Source organism: Kwoniella shandongensis, chromosome 3 (assembly GCF_008629635.2).
Source record: "Kwoniella shandongensis chromosome 3, complete sequence".
NCBI lineage: Eukaryota > Fungi > Basidiomycota > Tremellomycetes > Tremellales > Cryptococcaceae > Kwoniella > Kwoniella shandongensis.
In genome coordinates, this window is record NC_089289.1 from 1,598,406 (window position 1) to 1,624,015 (window position 25,610).

Below are 25,610 nucleotides of genomic sequence, written 5' to 3' on the forward strand. Positions count from 1 at the left end.
CCCACTATTAGAATGTTTGACTTGGGATCCTAGTGAGTTGACTTAAGATCTTTCGTGGACGCCTGCTTCGCTAAGAGTGACTCGTTCGATATCGGACAGAACCATATGGAGTGGGTCCCGGTTTCCCATACTCGATCTCGCTCGTCGCTGATTATGAGGGAGAGTAGAAATATATCTCATGGAACGTTGTAGAGTTCCCATCGATGGCTTGTATCTATATAGATTACGATGATACCCCGACCGGTGAGTATGGGTTGTGTCTCGTTCCGTCAATTCTGGGCAATGCTTATCTTCCTGACAAATGTCTTGTGCTGTTATAGAGTGAGCTGCCCATCTCACCTTTCTGGTTTGTGCCTATCTTGTTGAAAGGTTAGCTGACTCTTAGCGTGACAGGTTGATTAAGGAGAGATTCCAACCTGCCACTTCCCCCAAAGTGGAAGAGCTGATACTTTTACACGACACGACTGGGTGAGTAGTAGTGTGCTCATGACATTTGGATTGTACTGCGAATGCGAGGACAGTAGGAGGCATACAGCTGACTGAGGATCTTTGAGGTAGTTGGTGTATACGGGTAGCAAATCGATTGGGTGTCAAGTGAGCGGTACCCTTCCAGGCGACCGTCAGTGGCGTTTTGACCGTTGATGCTGACCGACGAACGCAGCATCACCGACGTTCTGACCGGTATTTTCGACTGTGAGTTGCCCTTGCAATTAGCGCTTCGAAGCGAACTGTATCTTGGATCGTGCTGACGAGACGGCTCCGCAGTCTTTGCGAGTCCTTTGTATGTTGACGAATTGGGCGAGATGCACCCGAGGTGAGTCGCGCAGATGTACTGTATCCTACACGCCACAAGCCTCTTTGCCACACTACGTTGCTGACGACATTCGCCTCCATTCAGAGCTGTACGAGTCATGTGAGTCACTAGATCCACTCCCACTTCACTGTATGGGACGAACGTGAACAGCCTCTTACTCCACCCCTTCTGAATGTGGGTAGGGAACAGCAATACTTTGAAAAACGAGCTCAAGGGTTCCACGATATATTCGAAGGATACCGCAAATCCGACGCATTGTTGGGTATGACCTATTTTAATGGAATCAGATATAATGATGATTTGGTGATGCGCAAGCTGAATTATGTCGCTACGAATGTGTTGGTCCTGAGTCTTGGGAATTGTTGATGCAACAGCTATCTCTCAGACAATGAGTTGACTGGGAATCAGACGTCAGGGAAGACAGTTGAGTTTCCTTAGTGGACCAGTCATGGTCCTATGTTGTGGTGGACACTCATTCTCTGATTCTCAGACCAGGACCCACGTTTACCCTCGATACGGCTTACCTCGTGTCAGGAACCCGACGACTGCCAGTCAGCTGTTACAAGTGTACAGGACGTGTGGCACAGATGGCGTTATCAGATACTACTGTTCATCACCTCGCGATATGATGCAAGCGCTAGAGGGAGGGTTAGAATGGCGTTTTATGATGATGTCGTTGTATGTCGCTTGCTGATGTGATTGACTCGGCTTCTCATGCGAGTCATGCACGCTCAGATTCCCACCAAGAGGGCCCCGTGCGTCTCGCTCGCTCTCTCGTTCGAACGAGTCGAGCCGAGCCAAGTCACAGGACAGCAGCTGATTGACCTATTCGTATGCATGTAAGCTTAATCGAGTCAAGCTATTCCTGCGGTGTCCCTCATTCGTGCTATTGCGCATTATCTCCACCCATCCAAGCTGCCACTGACACTCGGAGATTTTCCACGGTGGTGTTTTAGTTTAGTGAGTCGCGATATGGCGTGCTGAAACGTTGAAACATAAGATTTCAGAGTTATTGGACATACTCACTGTATAACGTGCTTTCATGCCATCTCACCCCATCTCAGTCGTTGGAATACACCTGTGCTCGGTGCTTGGCTGGTATCGCCCCTCTGTGCCCTTCCCCCACAAAACACGTAAGCATGCGTGCTTTACGCTTTGATCGACTTGTGTTTCGTTGGATGAGTTGATCAATTGCAAGGCATTGCGACATCGATTTTTTGAGTCAGCATTGGAAGATGCGATCATGTATGACTGACTACATATAGAAAGGTGTTTATTCCTTTGTGAATATGTTCACCCGCATATCATCATACTTTCCAAGTGCTACTAAAAAGGCGAACAATCATACATAGCCATTCCACTGATATACTGTCAAAACAAGTCCACAAATATTCACGTCTAAAAGAATTTCGAGCCAAGCCAAGTCGACATCAACACAATGTCCGCTGCTGCCATTATCAATCATCCCGACTCCGACATCATCCCTTCCATCCTCTACACACCCACGACAACTCTCACTGCCTCTCGAGGACGAACCTATTCGCGTACTTTTGAGTATATCGAACAAAGAGCTGCTGAGAAGAAGTTGAACCGATCAAAACGAGATGGTAGTTCTTCTTCTACCGCGTCTTCGTCATCCTCTTCATCATCGTCATCAAGGAAGGAGCGAGTAGCAGCACCGGGTCCTATTCAACGATCACCACCACCTCGACGATCTACTTCCTCTCGACGATCTTCTCAAAGTTCAACAGCAACAGCCGTCACCAAACCCATTGACTCTCACCAAGTCTCTGCTCATCACTCCCTTCCCGAAACGACAGACGAAATCTCCACAGACCCAATCTTGTTCCTCCCTCCACTGCTTTCTCCTCTTCCGAACGATCAGCATCATCATCACGCACATGAACATGGCGAGCACGGACACGGCCACGAGCAACAGTTGGTATTGCAAGGGTTGATCGATGCTCTGAAAGGGTTCGAGACGAGATTACCTAATATCGATCCTGCAAGTTTGGCATTACATCAAGCTTTACATCATTTCAGACCTATCGGTACTGATTACGCTTCGACAAGATATGATGAAGCTTTCAACTGGGATCAATTGGTGAGTACCGAGTGATCCACATAAGGTGTCCCATTCCGACTCGCGCTAATCTTTCCCTGTAGACCCTCCCGAAAGCCGTGCAACGAGAATGGTATTGCGTTGTCTTCCGATCTAGACGAAAACCCGAGTCTTCCAACTTGTCATTGTACAAAGCGGACAGAGAAGCACACGAAGAAGCGGTCAAGAATGGCGGTCTTGTAATGTATTGGTACGGTGTCCCAGATGAGACCGGTCTCAACCTCGCAACTTGCATTTGGCAAAGGTGAGCGGAAACCAACACACTCCTCCTTCGATATACGTGAGCTGACATGTTTTCGCTTTCGTAGTCGACGACACGCGATCAATGCTATTTCGGGACCTAAACATATGTCGGCGATGAAACAGACTGAAGGCGCATACGAGACTTATTCGCTCGAAAGGTGGATCTTGAGTAAAGAAGCTGGAAAGAGGGATTTAGATTTGAGGAAGTGGACAGGAGGTGATGTCGGATGGTGATCAAATCGTTTTGATTGTCCTAGCTTTGCATTGTGGAGAGGGTTGTATACTAAAAAAATCAAGATGGAAGACGAATAATGATAGGACGATAAGGAGGATGATTTTGTATATACATCAGCAAGGGACGTTCTAAATGTACATAGCACTGCATATAGGGTTCGAATACATGAAATGATCAACTTATACCCGTATTATCGATGATCTAAGCGTTAGTTGCAAGTGACGCCGTGGATGACCCAATTATCAGATTAGGAGCCGATGCGGTCACAGACGATAAGATTACATCCGTGTTGTCAGCCGAATTGATCCATCTGGTTGGGTCTTGGATATGGTCGGGAGTTGATCGACTTTATCTTTGTTGCTTCGTCGCGAGATGCGTTTTCGGGGAAACGAGACACATGTTATCCCTCGGATCGGCCGAGTATTTTAGTGTCACACTAAAGGTACTAGCGCAAGGAACGTGCTGATTTCCATCGCCGTAGCGTGTGTGCGTTCCATGCTACGGAGTGAGGAGTATGTACAGTGAGTACAGCTTACACGTCGTGGTCGTTAGCTTCGGAGCGATGAGCCGAATGCTCGGTATACGTTGTTGTTCGTAAACAGACGCGAACGCGACGAGGTATTTTAGTTCAGGTCCAACAAGAGGAAGGACCTCGTTATCGCTAGCCTAGTCTGGTTTGCTTAGTGGCCCTGGCCCTGTGCATCTTGATCTACAGCAAATCCGACATACAAAACACGGTAGAGCCGATATATCACTTGTACGACGAGCTGCGAAGGATGGATGGATGGACCGCGACGCAACGCAACGCAACGCAACGCAACGCAACGCAACGCAACGCAACGCAACGCAAGTGAAGAGTGTAACCGAGCGATACTCATACGACTTCTACGTTCGTCTTCCAGGACTACGTTCGTCTTCCAGGAATATATGACGTATTTTGTATTCTGTAACACACGCACGCGCGCTTCTCGCCCTGTCAGCATGTGTCGGTCCGCACTATTGCGCAGCTACAACGAATAGAACAGCGCTGTAACTGTAACTGTAACACGGGAGGCGTGATTTTCGGTTCGGGGGAAGATCTTCACAGGGTTAATGAAAAACCTACACCCTGACGAACAAAAGACAACGAAGAAATCCATGTCCACTGAGTGTATCGCCTTTGGATTTTATGCTTCCGTCCGTGTGGACAAGGGGAATTGAAATTTGGTAACTTCATGACCCTATCCGAAAGCACACTTCACGCCTTCCCGTTTTGTCGATCATATGGTTCATCCGACAGGATCGACGGCGTCAACGCCTCTCGTAATTTGGCAAAAACACAAAACGCCACTTTCGCTCCGGGTGGTTGTATGTATCTGTAACACACCTGTATTTGCATGGATGCGTGCATGTGTGTTCCAAAAGTACGAGTCCAAGTGATAGGGTACTCCCGTAGTGATAATATGATGATGTTCTGTAACGAAGTAGTCATACCTGATCACCTCTTCTGTCGACTGTGTCGGCCGTGGCTCTACAAGCGAAAAGGGGGGCGGGCATTGTTCTTCGGGTTATCCAATGCGGCGACGGGATGATGTGATCAATGCCTGCGCTAAATTGTCAAAATCGGCCCTGAGAATCATTTTATCCCTACTTTTGGTTCTTTTTCAGACAAAGAAAAAACAAAAAAAAAACAAAGAACAAAAAAGATCGACGACTCGTGAGAGAGCGACTTGGAATAGACTACTGTCCCCCACCCCCCACCCCACTTCGCCCGCACCCTAATTTTGTCTCGGTGCGCGGTCCTGTCTCTCGTCCCTTGTCACTTTCACTTCTGGAGTTGAGGTCAAATGGGAGGGAGGGGCGTATGTATGTATGTATGTACGGACGGCCAGCCGGTGATGATCAGGTTGTACCACACTTTCCCTTCCCTGCCCATGAGGAGCATCTTTCTGCATAGCAGTGCATGTACGTTATCTGGTTACGAGCCCTTCCATAACGTTTGCGAGAGAGTAGCTAGGGCTCTACCGCCTCAATCGTCACTCTGAGACAAAGTTACCACGAGTACATTGTTTAAATGTTCACGCATACAATACATTTGGCTGATTTCGTGTACGGTAGACCTAGCAATAATTAACACCATTACGCAAGTTATCGTACGCTTTACGAGTACTTCTTGCACCCCCCACCACTCGCCATTCTACTCTTCCCCCAAACAGTAATAAATAAAGTATTTTATACCCCCGACCGAACTGATTGATCGTCATCAGTCCCTTCTTCCATCTGCTCCTTCTCGAGACAGGGGACGGACTAAGACAGAGAACGAAGAAAAAGGGATCGCCGTCGTGCTGCTGTGTCCTTGCTTGTCTTTTCTGCTGTCGTGTATTGTCTTTACGGTACCAAATTATTATTCTATTATCATACGTGTACATTTTAGCTTCCTTCCTTTCCGGCAGAGGTTCCTTATTTTGGTTGGGATCTGGCTTGAACGGCAAGACTAAAAGAAAGAACAAGTACCGCAGACCGGGCGAGTCGAGGCGGGCAACGAGTACTTTCGTACTGTGCGACAAGGCGAAAAGAGACAGGCGGAATTCCACTACTCGACCTATACACTGTTTATTACCCTATCTACCGAATCCACTTAATCATCACTTACTCACTCACCACTCTACACACTCTCGTTAACGACTTTTTCTTTTGCTTCCATCGTCGTTACTATCATTGCATTTATTCGTCTCTTCTCTTATTCCTTTTGTGGCCTCACCGACGACAACCACGTCGAGCCGTCAAATCTCACTTTCTTTCGGCACGGCTTCCTTCTAGTAGTTAGCTCCACAATAGATTATTTGTTTTTGTTTTCTTCTTTCTCGGATCTCTCTCGTCAATATACATCAGCAGCTTACGACTACGCCGAAAAACCGGCTTTTGGTGGAGTAAAAGGGATCTGCGACTATCACATATACACGAAAGACTAGTCGCCCCAACCCAATCCCACAATCCCACCCATACGATCGGCCGATCATTTATTAGTAGTGGTAGAAAGCGAAAGCGGAAAGGAAGATCAAAAGGAACAGAAGTGCGGGAACGTTGTCGACGTCGATCAATCAACTTCTGATCGACCTTTTTCTTAGTACCGCTTGGCGACATACATCCACTACCTTTTGTCGTTCCCCAAAGTTAGGTCTTTCGAATTGTACTTGTGATCACATCGTCAATCCATCCGCTGCTCGACAAAAAACAACATTCCGTCTCGACGCTCGACATACACGCGCAAACTTGGATCACACAGCAGAGTAGAGAGTGAGGCTAGAAAGAAAACAGGATAAGAAAAGGATACCGTTATAAAACAATTCCGTGAGTCGCCGCTCGTGATCACCCCTTTCCTGTGACCTCCGTTCCGTGTCCTTCTGTGTGTTGGTGATCGGATCGCCTCTCGCCCTTCGACTACTCTGCGTTTGGAAGGGGGTCCCAGCTTAGGCGGGCAAGGGGCTCGAGCGATATCCGACGGGCTGCGACCATCATCCCCGGCGATCAAAGGTCGATCACTCAATCGTAAATGATCGTCGCTTTGACCCGGATGCTGTGTCTCTACCATCAACACGCAATCCCATCTTGACTCCCTTTGCGTTTCATCTATCTTTATCAGCCTCCAGGCCTTCACCCCTTTCCTCACTCGGACTTCGGGCTTGTTTCGTATGTTCGCACGAACCATTTCGGACATCTTTCCTCCTTCCTCGTCAGCACGGTCGTTGTCTCCTCCCCGGGAGTTGCCAACGAAGCTGGGGATCAAAGGGATCGATCGTCAAGCCTGCCGGTCGGGCCCTTCTCGTCTCGTTTGTCGTCTGACATTGATATACCGTCGTGTCGAACGACTGTTGCTTCCAAAGAACAGACAGCTGACCAGAGTTTATCAACCATCCTTCCTCTCTCTTTGTGATCACCTTCGACCGCTCTCCTTTCCGCACAAAACGGCATCTTTGCCTCGCGCTTGCGCCCATCTATCCATTTCGCCCGCTTCGGCTGTGCCTGCATCTTCGATCACCTCGTCCTTTGCGCACACCCTCCCAACGCCCTGACTTGCATCCCCTTGCTCGGTCGACCGGTCATTCCACCTCGGTCGCCTCATCATTTGTGACGATCGACCAAACGCCCTCGGATTGCTGTACGCTGCGTGACACAACTCAAATTTTCCCTCCGTCTTATGCCGGCGGCCCATATTCTACATCGTCAACAACACGTCGCTCCTTCCCCATTTGATCGTCAACTCTTCACCCTTTATAAACCTCATCTACCCATTATTGTCGATCCCCTGCGCCCCCGGTACCTGGTCCATTCTATAATATCTCCCTTTTCACTATAATCACTGTCCACGACAACCATCCCTCGAATCAAACACGCCAATAATATACGACTCTGATGCTGCAATCACCAATCAACCGCACGATGTTGGCACTTCCTATTACGACCATGCAGGACGACCACATTGCTCACTGCGTCGGTTCAGAACTTGGATCAAATCAGTCACGCTCGGTCCCTTCAATCGGTCTCCAGTCGACAGCGGATTCCACAACGGAACCGGACACCGAGCACGAGTACGAAATCCGTAAGACATCGATGGTAGCAGCAGGATCATTACCGTTTGCAAGGCTACACACCACAATTTTTCAACCCAACGCCGCTTCTCCCTTTCTACCACGCGACGAAGCCTTATCGCCACGATCAAGCCTAATCTCGCCGAAAATGTTGCCGCGAAGGCAATCCCGGTTCGACCCCATGGCTAGAGAGGAGGATGAACCGGTGGATGAGGGTTACGGGGAGCTAAAGCATCCCTTACATCGGGTCATGGAGGAGTCCAGTGAGCATCGGGACTCACAAAAGGAGAGGCCCAAACCCGCAGAATCGATCAGTCTACCTGGAATTAAGTCCCTCTTCGGTGTTTCAGGTAAGTCATCAGTTAGATGATGTGGTGGATTGGTATCGTTGAGCACACTGCGTAGCACGTGCTGATCTGATCATAACAGCCGACCATCCACCCACACCGTCATCATCTGCTCTATTTCAATCACCCTCACTACCCTCTTTGGTGCCCAACTCACCTTCCGGATCACCGAGCTCAGCTCGAACATCACGCTATTCCTCCCTAGCATCATCAACTGTACCAGAGAATTCGGTCGGTTGGTGGGCACCAGAGTTTGGGGACCGATCATCACCATCACATCTCAGCCCTTATCGATCCAATTCTTTCCCGAACACACACCCATACGTGCCAGATGAACCTGATCAGAAACGCAGGAGGTCAGATGGACCGCCCGCTTTACGAGACGCAGAGGAATCAGCGATGCTGAGATGGCAAGCGCAAAGCAGGAATATGTCATATCCAACTGTCGGCTCACCGGGCGGAAGGAAGGCAAGTGTCACGGGATCTCGTAGTCTGCACCCTCCTCCAGCACAGTCTGCAGCGATGTCGGCGGCAATGTCTCGAGGTTCAATATCTGGTTCTACCTCAGGACCTCTATCCCCTTCCGTGGAGCATCCCGGCGCTCCTCCCTTCTCTCGTCGACCATCAGCTGCTTCTCGAAGTTCTTCTTTAGTGGGAGGTCAACTATCGAGACATTTCGCGGATCTCACCGCTGCAGATCGATCACCATCAGTTCCGTCGCCGTCATCAGAGATGTTACCACCATTGCAGACGGCCCCGTTATCCGATCGCCGATCTTCGGTCATGCCCCCACCACTCATGGCGAGTGACGATTCTCGACTACTCGCACCTTTGTCTGCCAGCATGGCCCGACCTCCGTCTGACGTGTACGACCGAGATCGACTACGTCGCCAATCGCTCACGCGACCACCTAGCCCGGAGCCCACTCAAAGACCAGAACTCAGACGGTCGTCTCTGACAGAGATCATCATGGCGAAGAGCGGAGATGACGTAGCGATGGCACAAAGACGGCTCAACTCGCCCATGGTTGCTGGTCCATCTAGTCTTGCGATGGACAAGCCAACGTTTTCAGACTCCGTTCATCCTGGTCAACTACCACCGCAGGCTTGGACACAACGACGCGAATCGACTGAATCGACCAACGGACTCGGTCTCATTCCGGACGATCCCCTTTCATCCCGACGACGGAAGAGGACGAATGCCGACGAGGTAGAGGATGTATCCATGCCAGGCGATCCAGCTATGAGTGGTATGGACGTTTTGGCGGAGATGGCGAACAGAGTCGCCCCTGCTTCAGCGGATGAGTTGAAGCATAGAAGGGGCAGCGAGGATGATAGGGAGGATAGTCCGTCAAAGAGCGGAGCGGGTGGACCCAAGTATACTTGCGCTTATTGTGCGAAGACGTTCTCGAGACCCAGTTCATTGAGAATACACACTTATAGCCGTAAGTCATCAACAGTCGGTTCTCTCGCTGTGCAACGCTGACATCTATCTGTATCTAACAGATACCGGAGAACGACCGTATGTGTGCAAAGAGCCATCATGTGGCAGACGGTTCTCCGTCCAATCAAACCTCAAGCGGCATGCGAAGGTCCATCAACTAGGCACATCAGCAGCGATGGCAGCAGCAGCGTCAGGCGGTCATTTCCCGCCTCATTCTCATGGACGATCTCAAGCACCTGTCGCCCCACCACCACACCATGCTATGCCACAACCGTCATATCATCCCCAAGCGCCACCTGGGTACTATCCGCCTCATCCCGAGTATGGAGTACAACCACCTGGACCCTATCAGTCGTATCCTGATCCGCGATTTGCACAACGACAAGAACAGTATGGTCCACCGCCTCTACCTGATGGTCCGGCAGGATATAGATCTGCGAGTGCATCAAGAAGGACTTCGAGGGATGGAGAGTGGAGCGGAGAAGGGGATGAGGAAGAAGAGGAGATAGACGAATTGGAAGAGGACTAGACCGTGTCGTTTAAAAGGACACTGGAGAAGTCAGCGTGCGAGATCCATGTGTATTATTATGTCATCATTGAAACATAAGAGAAGAAGAAGACGAATCAGCCCTATATAGACTAATGGATACGAACATGTATCATCTTCATCCGACCGCTATTATATGCTTATTCTGCAAGGTAGTATGAAGCCCATAATAATATATCACTCGCATTAGCGATTTGCGCTCGGTGCTTGGTGTACACGTGTGGCGTGCCTAAAATTCCTAAAATGATTGTTTTGTGTTTGTGTTTGGGGTTTGGCAGGCTGGGACGAGTAAAATTCAGGGTCACAGCTGTTGATCGTATCGTACCACTCACTCACTGTACTCACTGTAGCGGCCTCGTCGAACCACCTTTGATCCATTTCGCAGGTGCGTCGTGTACGGCATTTACTTTATTTATTGATTCGCTCGTACAAAGACAGCTTTCTTAACTTTTCCTTTTCATTCTCCATTCTTTCCATCTCTTTAATTCTGGTTCATTTGTTTGATACCATCACGCTCTTTGTTCGACAACTACTTTAAAAGGTATAGACGGGAAGAAAAGAAAAATAATAATATCAGGACGCGTGAATTGATTGACGGCAAAATGTCTGAAATCCTCTTCCAACTTGATCAACTTCGAAAACAGGTGCCGATCCCAGTATGGTATACGGCCCTGCCTACACCTGTTAGGGTGTTGTTCTGGGTTATTGCACTACCGGCTCTTATCATTGGGTTGAACGTGTTCCAACAGGTCGTGAGTCGTCACCATCAGCTACTCATCTATACGACGAAGTGGACTTCTCCAACACTACACGCTGTTGGCGTGAATGCAATGCGAAGAGAGGAATGACTGCTGACCAGTCGAGTTGAATGTCTTAGGCCCTGCCCCGAAACAAGTCTCTCCCTCCTATTGTCTTCCACTACATTCCATGGTTCGGTTCAGCTGCATACTACGGCGAGGACCCTTACAAATTCCTCTTCGAATGTCGTGAGAAGGTGAGTTCTTTCTGTCTTTCGCAGGCCAAGCTGTCCTTGAATCGATCCTGTGCTGTGCTGATGAATGATGCCTTGTCACTGTAATTAGTACGGAGACCTGTTCACTTTTATCCTCATGGGTCGCCGAATCACCGTTGCGCTCGGACCCAAAGGAAACAACCTTTCGTTGGGCGGCAAGATCTCTCAAGTCTCAGCTGAGGATGCCTACACCGTGAGTACATCTCCTCGGTTGCCGATTTGTCTCTATTAGGACTGTGTACGTGCTGATCAGATGCTTTGCGGTCGTAGCATCTCACCACCCCTGTCTTCGGCAAGGGTGTCGTGTATGATTGCCCCAATGACATGTTGATGCAACAGAAGAAGTTTGTGAGTGATCTTGCCACCGCGATAGTCAGGCCAGCACCGCTGACATATGCCTTCCTGTTCAGATCAAGACTGGTCTCACTACCGAAGCTCTCCAATCGTACCCTCCCATGATCCGAGCTGAGTGTGAAGACTACTTCACCAAGACCCTCGGCATCTCCGCCTCCAAGCCTACTGCCAAGAAAGTCGACCTTCTTCACGCCATGGCCGAACTCATCATTCTCACCGCCTCTAGAACCCTTCAAGGAAACGAAGTCCGTGAATCTCTTAACGGAAGTTTCGCCAAGTTGTTCGAGGACCTTGATGGTGGTTTCACCCCTCTCAACTTCATGTTCCCCAACTTGCCCTTGCCCAGCTACAAACGACGAGATGTTGCCCAGAAAGCCATGAGTGACTTCTATATCAAGATCATCGAGAACAGAAGGAAGGGTGAGAAGGACGTGAGTGTGCCGTTTATCTAGGGCTTATTGTCTCAATTGTGATTGGTCAGCTAATGGCATGGCAAAACAACAGCACGAGCCCGACATGATCGATTCCCTCCAAGGTTGCAAGTACAAGAACGGTGTACCCCTTACAGACCGTGACATCGCCCACATTATGATTGCCCTCCTCATGGCTGGTCAGCACACATCTTCCGCCACTTCGACTTGGGCTCTGCTCCATCTTGCTCATTCACCAGAGCTCTAGTGAGTTGGTGATGCGCAACCGCAAAATCGGTACTTTACTGACCTTTGGATCCTTGTGCTTAGCGAGACTTTGTATGAGGAGCAGAAGACTTTGTTCGGCAACCCGGATGGCACTTTCAGGGACATCACTTATCAAGACATCAAGTCCTGCAAGCACTTGGATTCCGTGATCAGGGAGACCCTCCGAATGGTGAGATTTGCTTCTTCGAGGATATCTAATGTGTTGTCTGAGAGCTGACCATTTATGACGTTTTAGCATGCCCCCATTCAGTGAGAACTTGCCGCATCGCATCCGTGGATTTAACCGTCAGCTAACATCAGTTGTCATTTAGCTCGATCTACCGAAAGGTCATGTCAGAGATCCCCGTGCCGCCTTCGCTTTCCGCCCCTTCTGAGCAATCAACCTATGTCATCCCCAAAGGCCACTTCATTATGGCTGCTCCTGGTGTTGCTCAGATGGATCCCCTCATCTGGCAAGACGCCAAGGTTTTCAACCCCACACGATGGCTTGATGAGGCAGGTGTCGCTGCCGCCGCTGTTGAGCAGTACTCCAAGAGCGAACAGGTTGATTACGGTTTCGGCGCTGTAAGCAAGGGAACCGAGTCACCTTACCAACCCTTCGGTGCTGGTCGTCACAGATGTGTTGGTGAACAATTCGCATACGTCCAGTTGTCCACCATCATCTCGTACATTGTGCGAAACTTCACGATGAACCTCGAGGTGCCCGAATTCCCCAAGACCAACTACAGAGTGAGTGAGGATATGCGTAGACGATCAGAAATGTGCTGATGGGGAATTGCTTGCAGACCATGATTGTTCAACCCTTCGACCCTTACGTTTCGTTCACTCTTCGAAAGCAGGACGTCTAGATGTGTTAGCGGAGACGGGGGAGGCATATATGAGATCGGTGCATGTTAGATTGTGAGGAGGGCACACGAGACGTGGCGTTGTCTCTGGTGTTGGTACGGTTGGCACAGAACATACATGATTGTGATGATGATACCTCGAATAGCTTGAATGCATGATAAACACTTTTCACGATACAGTATCGCTCGCGGAGCTGCAGGTGGAATCAAATTGTGCCACTACTCGTATAGTTTATTGAATTCCAGTGAATTGGTTCTGTGATTTGCACTGACGTCAGTGTGGCGATCGTCATAACCGTGTGATCTGGAGGGGTGAACCACCACCGTACATCGAAGTCTACCGTGTCATTATCACATTGTGAGAATCGAGGGCGTAAGTTCAAGATGCAAGTGGTTGGTTGGTGGATGGTATAAGAACATGTATATACATACTCCTTTTCTTCCTTTCTTTCCTTTCTTTCACACACGCAACACGCAAACTAACACACAACCCCACACACACACACAACCACACACACAATCATAATGTCTTTCATCGCCCTTCGTCCTCTTGTCGCTAAGCGATCAACTACCGTCGCCTTCCTCGGTGCTCGACGAACTTTCGCCGACAAGCAGACAAAGGAGGAAGCCGGTGGTGTTTTGGAGAAGGTCGGACAGGCTTTCAAGGTGAGTTGGCGTCTCGCATTGGTGGTTGATCTTTGTGCACTGCCGGTGGTGGTGGTGGTGGGCGGAATGCTCAAAGCTGGCGAGGGGTTCGTCACCTACTGCGTTCCTAAGACCACTGCTTGGACTGGTCCAGCTTCCAACCATCGTCCCCCACACCCTCTCAATTATGGAGAAGAAGGTTCACAAAAAAGAAATATCAACTTGCTGACCACGTTTTTGTCTGCTTGCGTCACACAGTCCGACGGTGCTGTTGGAAAGCAGTTCCAAGGTGACGGTAACATCGGTCAGGTCGGAGAGGCCGTCGGTGGACCTTTCTCTTCCAAGGGTGCTATCGGTAAAGAGTGAGTTGTGTTTCCGTTCTGAAGGAGCTGTTGTGTTACGTCCCTGCTTTACTTCGACTCCCCTTTCGAGGATAGAGGATTCCCACCATCTATCCTCAGATATCCTTGCACACCTACATTCTTTTTACCGATTGTACGGTTGACCACTCCATCTATCTTCTTTCGTCAAGCCTTACTGTTTCATCTCCTTGGGTCCTCTGATGCAACCTCGCCTGCGTGGCTCATGATCTGTCCCTCCGCTCTGCAAATCGCTGATGCTCATCTCTCACCACCCCAGGTTCACCGACTCTGGCTCTGTCGGCGGTAACGTCGAGAAGGCCGCTACCGACGTCAAGCAGACCGGTCAGGAGACCAAGAGCTCTTAAGCGCTCTTTCCGAATACGAGCATGAGATGAAAGTCAAAACGAAAGGGGAACGAAAGGATAAAGTATGAAGTATCATTGTAGCATATATGCAATGTGTCAAATCAATCTTGTTGGCGGCCAGCTGCCCCTGCGTAGGGGCATTGGGAAGCAGTGATCGGAATCTACAGTCATGCTTCCTTGCAGCCAAATCTGACCAGTATGCTGCTGTGTATCGTAACAGTGTGGACGGGAATTAGCGGCAGAACCAAAGAGGACAGCTATCCAACTAGACAACACAACCAGACATTAAATCACCGAATGCCACTTCTGGAAGCTCCAGGTCCTCAAAGCAAGAAAGCTCAAAAGCAAGAAATCATCATGTCATAACGATCGTTACAGATAGTACCGCTAAATGCCTCCTCGCACTACTCCCCATAAGTATACTCGACCTCATCCACCGCTCCTCCTTCTCTCTCTTCATGATCCCTCGTATCCATCTTGATCGGCATAGGACCCCTCGTATCAAGTTCGTCCTCCTCGTCAAATACTTCAGTACCAAGACCGAGTGCACCGAGTCCGCCGCTAATGCCGCCGACACCGTTCATACCGGGTACCACGGGACGAAGGGGGGATCCTCCGGAGCCCGAGCCTGAGGAAGATCGTCTTCGTTCGGCTGGGGAGCGGGGGAGAAGGGCGAGAGTAGGGGACATATGCTGTATAAGAAAAGCGGAATGATCAGCTTCAGTTCGGCTCCAAGACAATTCTTCTCCATTCCCAGCGCCAGGTACAACGCTACTCGCAATGAGAGCGAGAACCTCTGTTCGCTGTGACTTGTTCAGAGACAAAACTCACCTCCCAGGTGTTCTCCCCATCTCCGCTCTTCCTTCTCCCTTGACCTCTCCCCACTCTACCATCTCTTCCCTCCCCCTCTTCCTCCTCGTCGTCCGGTCTTTCTCCCCCAAATCCAGCCCCATTCAACCTCGCCCCTTCTCCCAGTTCTCCCAAGCTGACCACACTCTCCGAATCACTGATCTCTTCGTCTTCTCCATCGCCTCGCATAATCTCATTCAACCTGCTCCAAGCTCTATCTCTCTCATCCCTTGGACGAGAAACGTCGCTCCCATCTCCCGAGATCACCCCGACACCGGCACCTCCACCTACGCCAATCGGGACAGAACTGCCACCTCCGCCCGTACTGCTGAGTCCGAAATCGTCCCATACATCATTGGAACCATCCCCATCACCAAATACCTCCCCTAAGACGTCCTCATATTCGTGCAACCAGAATTCGATCATCCCATCAGGATTATAAGGCAACGCCGGAGGAGCCACGCTCTTCCTCGGTGGGAATACATCCGACTCGCCCACAGAAGATGTGCGAGGATGTCCGCCGTTCGCATGAGGATGATCGTGTTGGAGTGCCGGGTCTTCCAATACCACCGCAGAGGTCGAGTTGGACCGTCTGTGACCAGCATCTGGCGAAGGTAGAGGAGCCGACTGGATTGAGTAATGTCGTTTATTGTAGAACTGTACCAAAGAGCGCAGAGCGTACTCCTGAGGCTAGATTTACGTTAGTGGTACCCTCGTGAAGAATCATGTATAACATCTGGCTTACCAAAGCATCGTCCAGTTCCGTGTCCTGATCTGTGCCAGCCAACCACTCATCTCGAAGTTCAGGTCGACAGTTCAAGTAGATGGAAGTGATAACCTTCATATTTGCTGTGAAAGAAAAGATGATCAGCTCTCGTCGTTGGTCGCTATAGCCTCAGCCATTCGGAATAGAGTTACGCACTTTGTCGCCATTTTCGTCCACACCAAGGCATTTGACTTTTGATCAGTTTCAATACCTGAAGCTGCAGCATTGGATGATTGACCCGCAACATCCGTTTCAGTATTTGCTGTTCACCCACACACTCGGATCAGTTCCCACTCGTTACTCCCAACATCGTTGACAACTTACCGAGCTCTTGTATGTCGTCAACATATATGTCCTGTGACTTCTGTGCTTTGTGATCTTCTGCAATACCTTCAAGAAATTGATCGTCGAGAAGAAGTTTCTCCACGAATATTCGTTAATGAGTTCCACTTCAGCACCGTCCAGAGAGGGCGCTTCTGTAGGTCGAGGTGAGAGTTTTGGTGGTCGAAGCATGTCGTCTTCTGGTCGGTCGGAGGGTGTACGAGAGCAATTGAGGTGACAGTATCGGAAGAAACTGTGTCAAGGGGAGAGTGTCAGTACATCTCACCTATTGATACGTCTACGTCTTCACCTCGACGACCGGGTTTAGAACGCTACCGGTCACAAGAACCTTACTCACTTGAGATCTTCCATCTCATTCCTCGTCGTGACGACCGTCATAAGATCGGTCAAACCGAACATCTTTAAGACTAGCAGTGCGCAATTTGAGTCGAACAATAGTTGTGCAAGATAATGGAATTTGAGAACATCTAGAGCAAGAGTTTCGTCAACACTGGTTTCTAGACCTTCACAAGTGGGCTCGGAAATTAACGCTTTGTGAACTCAACTCACGAGAAGCTTTGAACCATTTCAACATGAGCAGCAAGATTGCCGAGACAGCTTTGGAAGTGATTTCGCGATGCCTTGCGATATCCACATCTTCCCTAGTAGGTGGCGGTGCGTTCTCGGGAGCTATATTGAGCGGTCAGCGGCAAGTGTGAGAATCAGTGTGCAATGCTGAACTTACGTGGCATCTCGGTTGTGGGAGAGGTAAATCCTTGCGGCAAACCGTTCGCAAGATTGACGCTTCCGGCTCCTGGACTTGTCACGGTCGCAAGTAACAGCTTGAGCAATACTATGACACAGCTTTGTAAAATCGGTAGGGTGTTTTTCTGCGCACGGCCACGTATGTCAGTACCACATCGCAGATCGCAGATCGCTTGACTTTGACTCGGACATCGCACTCACATAGATGATCTCCACCCTATGCAGACGCCTCGCCGCCGCTCTCTTCTCTCTTGCAATCTTCGCACCCTCCTTGTCACCACGATTCAAGCAGTCCATCTCCTCTTCTTCGTACTTCCAATCCCTCCTCATCGCTTCCTCTACTTCTTCGTCGTCCTCTTCATCCCATCTGGAATTGGTAAAACCGATCAACCCGCTCTTTCCCAGTCCTCTCTCTTCCCGCATACATTCCTCTCTGGCCTCCCACATCTGAACCAGACCTAGAGATATATAGGCATGTCGGTGGTAGAGCTTGTCGGCCTCTGCGATAGCAAAGGGAACAAGACTCGTCGGAGCGTTGCCTGAGGAGCGGGAGTAGGGGAAGACGAACGGACGAGTAGGGTCAGTCTGATATTGCTGTTTCTTCTGCTTCGGCGCCGGAGACGGTGGAGGAGACGGTGCGGGTGTACCGGGTAGCGGATGTGAAGTAAGGGGCGCACCATTGCCTTGTTGGCGCGGAAGTGCGGGCGGTAGTTCGGTTGAATGATAGTTGGGTCGAGCAGGGATAGGCTTGACACCCTCGGCGAGCTTTTCATTTGGAATCGGAATGACGTTCGAAGAAGGCGGCGCAAAAGTAGGGTACTTGGTAGAAGTATCCCGTCTCCAATTTGCTATATCAATTGGCGAAGCTTTGGTGAAGTCTGCAGACAGAGTGAGCGTGAACACACTGTATTAACAGCCAACTCACTCTTATCCTCTGGTTTGAGTCCCGCCCACTCTCTGGACAATGCTCTAGCCTTCGCGACCTCCTTCATTCCACCCAGGCACGCCAGCAATGTCTTCCATAGTAGGAGCAAGACTTTCTTGACAGGATAGCCTTTTGGCAATCTGTCTTTGAGTGCCGCGACCATCTGGAAGAGCACGAGAGGCAGCGGCGGGGACATTGCCACTAAGGGGATGTCAGCTGCTCAGCCGCTCGAGGGATTCTTGGACTTGGTAGCTTACTGAGCTCATCACCAAAAGTCTCGTCCGTTCTGAAGACCTCGACGATGAAGTACAACATCCCAAGCAAGTCCATCAACTCGGCACTTCGATCATCGTACGGATCGACTTGAGCTGGGACAGTCCCAGGAGCAGGGTTGCCCGATGCTGGCTTGTCGTCACTGTTACCACGAAGGTCAGCGCTATAATTAGTCACACATAGGACAGACCGACTCACGCCGAAGCTGTATATCGTCTCGCAGCATCTCGTAAGCCCAGGACTATTGTCGCAACTCCATCTACCGCTCTGATAGCTTTGGCGTTCTCGATGACCCAATGCAGTTGCATCTCGGGTGAAGTCGTCTCGGCGAAGCAACCTGCATTCGTCTGAAGTCAGTTCACAGCCGCGTCCACATATGACAGATTTCGCAAACAGAAACCCAAACAGACCTTGAAGTAGATATAGTAGCCTCCCCTGTGCCGTCCGTCTAACGTCATGTATAGGACTTTCCAGCTGTTCCAATTGTATCTCGATAAACGCCTTTCTCGCATTCAGCGGCGCCTCTGTCCAATCTGCGGGGTCATTAAATTTAGTCAAGTATCTCTCGTTTGTAGATACCGCGGATCATCTGTGGTAGGTGCACTCACCTCCCTTGAAGGCACCTTTGAACTTTTCGGGATTCTTCGCGACATGACTCATCTCAACGTATGGATAAAACTCTTGAAGCTCGTTCATGAGTGTATCAGTATCGTCGTATCGAAAATCGAACAGTTGTGTCTGGGATGATGACAAGGGAATCAGTACGAATTATAGACCGAAGTAAGCCAGGGAATTGATAGCTCACCTTCTGCTTTGAAGCCATACCAGCCGTATGAGCTTTGAGCTGTCCGAGAGTGATACTATCCTGATTATTCCCACCTCCTTCCACGTTCTCAAACGCTTCCCTTTTCAGAGGTAACATTGCCGGTGCTCTCGGTCTCGTCAAGATAGGAGGTGCAGGCTGTCCGGCTCCTGTCGGTCCTCCTCCTGCACCAGCTCCTCCGGAATTATTTGTCTCTTCCGCGGATTTGTTGGTCGTATTTGCCACAGGAGCCGGCCCACGTCGCATCATATCTAGCATCCCGCTGAAGACTGGTCGTGCAGAAGACATGTTTTGATTCCTCGATGGTTGATCCCAGGTTTCGTTGATCGGTGACGAGTTGGACGGATTCGGTGATGATGACGAACGACTGTTGGCAGAATCAGAAGGAGAAGCCGATCGACCTGAGGTCGCTGTCATACGAGCGGAGACAGGGGCTGTAATGCCGGGATGTAGCGTGTCAAACAATCAATCAGGTATCAACTTACAAGTGGAAAGCGAAGTTGGAATGAAGCGAAGAAACATAATATGGTAGACAGGGGAGGAGTGACGCGGGGTAACAGGGCATAAACCACGTGGCTCGTCACACTTCACTCTCGGATTTCGGAAAGTGTCGAATTTCAAGGAAGACGCAATCAGATCCTTTCGATTTCTGTGCTTTGTTGTTATTGTCACTTTGACATCTCATCGCATATCTGACCAACTAGACAACTCAGCGTTACCGCATATCCGTCCAACATGTGGCCATTCACTTCCTCGCCCGCTTCTGCGTCAACCTCGACCCCAAACTCAGCTCCTTCCTCTGCCGCCGCCGCCGCCGCTGACGTTGCCTCGGCTGACAAATGTCCTGTCGATCACACAACCCGACAAGCCTGGTTGGCCGCTTCATCATCTGCTTCACCTCACCCCTTCCATCCTGAGGGCAAAGCTCCTCCACCTACTGGTTCAGCATCACGCCTATCGCAAGACCGAGTGATCTCATCCATACCCCGAGCTCCAGTGTCTCATCCCGGACCCTCACAACCACCATCCGAACATGCTATCCCTACCGAGTCTGCACCTGGTCCGGGAGCACACAAAGACGAAGCTGGGAACTGGGTTTATCCTTCCGAACAACAGTTCTTCAATGCCATGTTGAGGAAGAATCATAAGCCCAAAGCACAGGATATGCGAACCGTCGTCCCTATTCATAATGCCGTCAACGAGAAGGCTTGGGAGGAGGTGTTGAGGTGGGAAAGTCCGTTTGGTAGTGAACGATGTGGTGGACCGAAACTGGTCAGTTTCGTGGGTAAACCAAAGGAGAGAACACCAAAGGCTTGGATCAAAACTGCTTTAGGGTGAGTTCTGTTCGGCCGTCCTTATCAAGTTGGAATGCTGATGGGATGTGCATTATTGTAGATACACACCACCATTCGATAGACATGACTGGTTGGTCGATCGATGCGGTACTCATGTTCGATACATTATCGACTTCTACACCGGTCGTGCCGGTGACGATGGCAAAGTGTCATTCTACCTCGATGTTCGACCCGCTGTCGACAACTTGGACGGTATCAAAACACGATTGTCTGGATGGTGGAACATGCCTTGATTTTACAATGCATGCAGGTCTTCACAATCATACATACATACATACATGGGATATGATGCTGAGTGTGTGCTACAGTTCTGGGTGAGCCTGAAGATTTCCATTAAAAAAACTATATATAACCAGAAATACACCATTTGTCCGATCAACTATCTCATTCGATCCCTTCAATATACCATTGTCCCTTATCTGACTTTGCCCAATTTGCTCTTCGAGAGACACCTCCGGTGTCGGAACTGACGTATTCAACCTCTTTCACTTGACCTTTCAATTTGTCTTCCACCATTCCATCCGATTGATCCGACTCGGCCGATATGACACGAGAGAGCGGAGAGTGAACGATCGGTATGAGGGATGTCGTCCCGACGATGAGGTTTGGCAGTTCTTCGGGATCGGGTATTGTTGGTGAAGGTAATGAGATGAGGACCGCGATGTCGATTGTCGGTAAGGGCGGGACCTTGGGTTTCGTATCTGGATATGAAGATGGACACACTGCCAGTGGCTAGTATAACAAGACTCTGACTCAGCTAAAGTGTCATACCGAAAACTAGATGATAAGCGCACTCACGTTTTTCAGCTCCTCCTCCTGATCGTACCATGACACCTCCCACATCTCTGGTCTCTCTATCTCCTTCCCATTCTCGGTACTCCAATCCCACCGCGCTAATCTTCTACTTGGAACCCCTCCTGCACCCAATGCACTAGATTCTCCAACTGAATTCAAGAAACCCCAGAACCCACCCTCTCTCTCCCATACCACCGAGAATGGTTCCCCCCTCGCTCGAGCCACTCGACGGACTTTCAATACTCGGTGGATGAAGAGTAGGAGGATGACCGAGATTCCGAATGCAACGAAACCGATTCCGATGGCAACGATGGTAGATGTCGGTATGACGATACCGTTGTTCCATTGATCATTGGAATGGCGTTGCGCTTTGGCGGAATGTAAGAATGGGAGGAGGAGGGGTATCAGGATCGGGAAAGAGATAGCCATATTGCCGGTTATTGCGGTATCGATGTGGATCGTGGTCTTATGGTAGCTTTACGAATGGTTTCTCACAGACATGCTGCGTATCATTCGAACAGGAATAGGTACGTGAGGATAGCAATACGATGTGGTGACGACGGGGACGAGGATGGAATTGATGCTCTGTCCAAAATAGCCTAACCGTAATGTCTTGTCCTCGTGCATTGAGTCACGCCACCCACAGTTCAGTATCATCCCAATTGCCGACGATCCCACTCTCATTCTCCCTTACAACGGCGATCTACCTCCACATGGTATACCCTATGAGTATAGATCTCATTTGGGATAAAATACACAAAAATACAATATTATCCCCCTTCCCGCGATACAACGACAACAACTGCCCCGGACATGCTGATCAACCTCCTTGTCGCTTACTAGTCATCGGAGTTCCACACCATCCTCCGTTTACTCATCACCATCAACAACAACAACAACACTCACGACACCCTCCCTCCACTCATCACGACCACTTAGCCGGCTGTTCATCCATCACCCGTGTACAGCTCCAGCTAGTCTGTCGTTCATCAACACCACAATATGTCTGACACTTACGACGATTATCCCTCAAGCGGTGGGAACGACGAAGGTGTGAGCCGAGTGAATGAGTCATCCACCATGGTTCATTGGCTCGGACCTTTACCTTCCCAGAGCGACTCTTCACGAGATGCGGAGACGGAATCAGCTCTAAAGACACTATTCGGTGAAGCGGCAACAACTACCGATCAACATCCCGAACAAGATTCAGGACCTGAACCAACTCTCGCCTCGGCATCAGAAAGCGCCAACCAAGTGAAAGAGCTTGATAGTCTCGCCGCAGCTGCCGTTGCCACCACAATGGAGGATGAGCGAGATGGTTCACTACCTATCGATCCTACACTTATCGATCGATCCGTCACCCCCACCTCTTCCGCAGCAGGAAACAATCATATCGGCACAGATACAGGAGGGGGAGCTTCCGCCGCGGTCAAACGCAAAGCTTCTTCGAGGGCTAACATGCTTGCACGAGGCGGAGCTTGTGAATTCTGTAAACGTCGAAAGTTGAAATGTTCCGCCGAAGAACCGACATGTGCCAACTGCGCTAAGATCGGAAGAGAATGCGTCTATTCTCAGAAGAAACAGAGAAGTAGGGTCAAGGTCCTCGAAGATCGATTACAAGAGTTGGAGAAAAGACTGGATCACCAAAACACCAGCAGTAATCATCCTTCCGTCGCAACGATTGCCAGTGGAAGCGATGAGGTGCTAAGGACCCCCGGACAAGATGGCGTCGAGGTCGGTGGGACAGGTCCAGGGGTCTATGATGACACCTTTACCTTGTCGAGCTTCGAATTGGGCTTGACACCAGACAAGAGGTTCGAGCCGGACTTGATGACGCTGGCAGATGCTGCCGCGGCAGACACAAGTGTCAAGGCCATTGGAGACGGAATGACATTCCCCTGGGAGGATCTGTCTCCAGAGGCGATAGCGAACGAGATCGTCAAGGCTGCTGCGGGTGGTAAGGGGATTGGGGAGAAGATAGTGGCTCATCTGTGAGTCTGCCGTGTAAAACCGAGTCTCATTGCCAAGCTGACAATGAATGGAAAAGCATTCAACTCTACGTCGGACCCCCTTCCTGCGCTTTCCTTCACCCTATCATTCCCCCTTCCACCCTTGTCGCACGACTGTCCCCGAACTCAACCTCACCCATCCATGCCTGCTTACTCCTCTCGTTCATCCCTTTCCTTCTCCCCCTCTCGCCTTCGCCAGCGCTCCAGTCCCCCTCCATTCCCTCGCTCTTGTTGCCACATTCACGAGCGCAAAGTGTCCACGCAATCACAGTTGCAGATCCCCGTTTCCTGGATCTTCTCACGGCCAACATGATACGCGGTATGACCTTCTACGACCAAGCGAGATTCCTAGAGGGATGGGCCGAGACTCCTGCATCAGCGGGCATGATACACGCTACTGGTCTCGATAAGATGGGGTATGTAGGCGAGCGGTTCTTGGCCGAGAAGAGTGACGGTTGGAAGGAGAGATCAGCGAGAGAAAAGAAGATGCGGTTGGTCATTCAGAAAGGTGTTATCATTCCGCCACCTGAGACCGTGAAGGAATTCGAAGACAGGATGAACCTCTTGTGAGCAGTTCGTGCACAGGAGCAACATTGAGTGACTGACATTTGCATGTGTAGCTGGTTTGTTTACAAGTGCGACAGGGCAGCTGCTATCGGTAAGCTCCCTCTCACTCAACTGGCACATGATCTGAGTGGCTAACGCACTGTATAGGTTGGGGATGGCCCTCTTGTGAGTGAATAGTATCGGATCCTTTCACAATCCGATTTACTGATCGGACTGTCGCAGCTTTCCAAGATGAAGAAATCTCGACCCCTTGGCCGAAAGAAGAATACGAGAGTGTAAGTGTCGCACATAAGTGGGGAGAGTGACGAAGAAGGGTTAACATTTCATGTTTGCCTAGCATGCGGCGCTTTCTGATAACCGGACTATCTACCATTTCATGAACTCGACAACAGTGGACAGTGCAGCCAATGACTCGACGCTCTGCGCACAAGTGAAAGGCATCACTTTGCTCTTCCATGCTACAAGGTGGGTTGCAGCTACCTCCAAACCAATTGTCCTGATTTGATACGGACTTGTTGATTAATGTCGGACGAGTTCAGATTATGCGATCTGCCCAGCGGCATTGCTACACCTGAACGGACCTCTAGACTGATTCGGCTCACACAAGAGTACATGTCAGATTTACGTCCGGTCAAGCGAGAATATTCTGATCTGCCTTCGACGATCGGCTCATTGAATCAGGCCTGGATGACTCTGTATTGGTGAGTCGACTTCTCGCTCTTCAGAACCCTTGTCGGGGTATTGCGAGGTGGACCTGACGTGGTTCTGGTGATACTAGTGCGTTGGTATTCCTGTTTGCGAAGGAGGAGGTCGATGCCATTCCTGGAACGGAGCGCGAATATCTCGACAAAGTCATCGATGTTGCAGGTAAAGTGGTAGATCATATCCAACTAGCTCAAGCTAGTAGTGGTGTAGAGTTCGGTAAGTGCTCGGGACAGCTTCTATTCTGCTCTTCTCTCTGCATTGGACGGGACCTAATGTGCCCTTTGCTGTTGTAGCCGGACATGATTTGGCGTCAGCTGTGATTTGGCAGGCGCTCGGTCGGTTGATGTACAAATATTCGAACCGATTGGCGTCCGACTCCGAACCTAAGGAAGGCGATGAAGCGAGAATTGCGGTATTGCAATCGCACGGACATGCGTTTAGATCAGCCTTGGCTGTCATGGTAAGTCCGCTTTTTGCTCCAATGGGCCAGTGAGCGGTCAGCTAAGTGATTTTGGTTTGATGGGTTTAGGGAAAGACCGTCCGATTCGCTGCTGTTGGTACTCATCTCTTAGAGTAAGTCTAGAAACAGGAATCGACAGTGTGAACACTGCAAGTCACCAAGACTAACGATCACTGTCCTTTGGCGTAGCAACATAATGTTGGGATCGGAATTCAAGACTGGAGAATGGGAGAGACCCGATAATGTCGAATGATCGTGTTTGCGTTTGTCAGTGTGTCATCAGTTTCAGTTAGTGTGGGATATTTTTGGGTCTTGCGTTACTTTGTTCATGTGTGGGATATCTATGACTATGCACTGCGCTATCTCGTAGTGTATGCGGTAGAGACGCCTCACAACA

At 50.0% G+C, this 25,610-nt stretch overlaps 9 protein-coding genes across 9 annotated transcripts; 7 read left to right on the forward strand and 2 right to left on the reverse strand.

The window, feature by feature from the left end:
* Window positions 1-228: 228 nt before the first annotated feature.
* On the forward strand, window positions 229-1,180 carry CI109_101937 (uncharacterized protein; the record flags this gene model as incomplete). Its single annotated transcript, XM_032006538.1, has 8 exons — window positions 229-243; window positions 321-346; window positions 394-468; window positions 559-594; window positions 662-693; window positions 766-814; window positions 899-913; window positions 997-1,180. 8 exons carry the CDS (start codon window positions 229-231, stop codon window positions 1,178-1,180), a joined length of 432 nt encoding a protein of 143 aa, XP_031859207.1.
* A 1,072-nt stretch (window positions 1,181-2,252) lies between these two features.
* CI109_101938 (uncharacterized protein) lies at window positions 2,253-3,413 on the forward strand (the record flags this gene model as incomplete). Its single annotated transcript, XM_032006537.1, has 3 exons — window positions 2,253-2,918; window positions 2,981-3,180; window positions 3,245-3,413. The coding sequence occupies 3 exons, from the start codon at window positions 2,253-2,255 to the stop codon at window positions 3,411-3,413; spliced, it is 1,035 nt and encodes a 344-aa protein (XP_031859206.1).
* A 4,420-nt stretch (window positions 3,414-7,833) lies between these two features.
* Window positions 7,834-10,301, forward strand: CI109_101939 (uncharacterized protein; the record flags this gene model as incomplete). The annotated part of the gene is made up of 3 exons (XM_032006536.1): window positions 7,834-8,332; window positions 8,412-9,773; window positions 9,835-10,301. The coding sequence occupies 3 exons, from the start codon at window positions 7,834-7,836 to the stop codon at window positions 10,299-10,301; spliced, it is 2,328 nt and encodes a 775-aa protein (XP_031859205.1).
* Window positions 10,302-10,921: 620 nt separating this feature from the next.
* On the forward strand, window positions 10,922-13,231 carry CI109_101940 (uncharacterized protein; the record flags this gene model as incomplete). Its single annotated transcript, XM_032006535.1, has 10 exons — window positions 10,922-11,071; window positions 11,197-11,313; window positions 11,402-11,524; window positions 11,602-11,679; window positions 11,742-12,116; window positions 12,190-12,362; window positions 12,426-12,552; window positions 12,619-12,632; window positions 12,695-13,112; window positions 13,169-13,231. 10 exons carry the CDS (start codon window positions 10,922-10,924, stop codon window positions 13,229-13,231), a joined length of 1,638 nt encoding a protein of 545 aa, XP_031859204.1.
* Window positions 13,232-13,753: 522 nt separating this feature from the next.
* Window positions 13,754-14,600, forward strand: CI109_101941 (uncharacterized protein; the record flags this gene model as incomplete). Its single annotated transcript, XM_032006534.1, has 3 exons — window positions 13,754-13,894; window positions 14,132-14,235; window positions 14,513-14,600. 3 exons carry the CDS (start codon window positions 13,754-13,756, stop codon window positions 14,598-14,600), a joined length of 333 nt encoding a protein of 110 aa, XP_031859203.1.
* Window positions 14,601-15,004: 404 nt separating this feature from the next.
* CI109_101942 (uncharacterized protein) lies at window positions 15,005-19,610 on the reverse strand (the record flags this gene model as incomplete). Its single annotated transcript, XM_065967054.1, has 15 exons — window positions 15,005-15,292; window positions 15,432-16,139; window positions 16,195-16,298; window positions 16,372-16,477; window positions 16,540-16,789; window positions 16,895-17,024; window positions 17,107-17,226; window positions 17,282-17,426; window positions 17,503-18,179; window positions 18,227-18,427; window positions 18,484-18,641; window positions 18,698-18,836; window positions 18,910-19,032; window positions 19,108-19,237; window positions 19,305-19,610. 15 exons carry the CDS (start codon window positions 19,608-19,610, stop codon window positions 15,005-15,007), a joined length of 3,585 nt encoding a protein of 1,194 aa, XP_065823126.1.
* A 447-nt stretch (window positions 19,611-20,057) lies between these two features.
* On the forward strand, window positions 20,058-20,910 carry CI109_101943 (uncharacterized protein; the record flags this gene model as incomplete). Its single annotated transcript, XM_032006532.1, has 2 exons — window positions 20,058-20,656; window positions 20,718-20,910. The coding sequence occupies 2 exons, from the start codon at window positions 20,058-20,060 to the stop codon at window positions 20,908-20,910; spliced, it is 792 nt and encodes a 263-aa protein (XP_031859201.1).
* Window positions 20,911-21,061: 151 nt separating this feature from the next.
* CI109_101944 (uncharacterized protein) lies at window positions 21,062-21,901 on the reverse strand (the record flags this gene model as incomplete). The annotated part of the gene is made up of 2 exons (XM_032006531.1): window positions 21,062-21,409; window positions 21,476-21,901. 2 exons carry the CDS (start codon window positions 21,899-21,901, stop codon window positions 21,062-21,064), a joined length of 774 nt encoding a protein of 257 aa, XP_031859200.1.
* A 573-nt stretch (window positions 21,902-22,474) lies between these two features.
* CI109_101945 (uncharacterized protein) lies at window positions 22,475-25,466 on the forward strand (the record flags this gene model as incomplete). The annotated part of the gene is made up of 11 exons (XM_032006530.1): window positions 22,475-23,463; window positions 23,520-24,047; window positions 24,102-24,139; window positions 24,196-24,213; window positions 24,271-24,323; window positions 24,386-24,513; window positions 24,588-24,749; window positions 24,827-24,969; window positions 25,047-25,213; window positions 25,283-25,326; window positions 25,403-25,466. 11 exons carry the CDS (start codon window positions 22,475-22,477, stop codon window positions 25,464-25,466), a joined length of 2,334 nt encoding a protein of 777 aa, XP_031859199.1.
* Window positions 25,467-25,610: the final 144 nt, after the last annotated feature.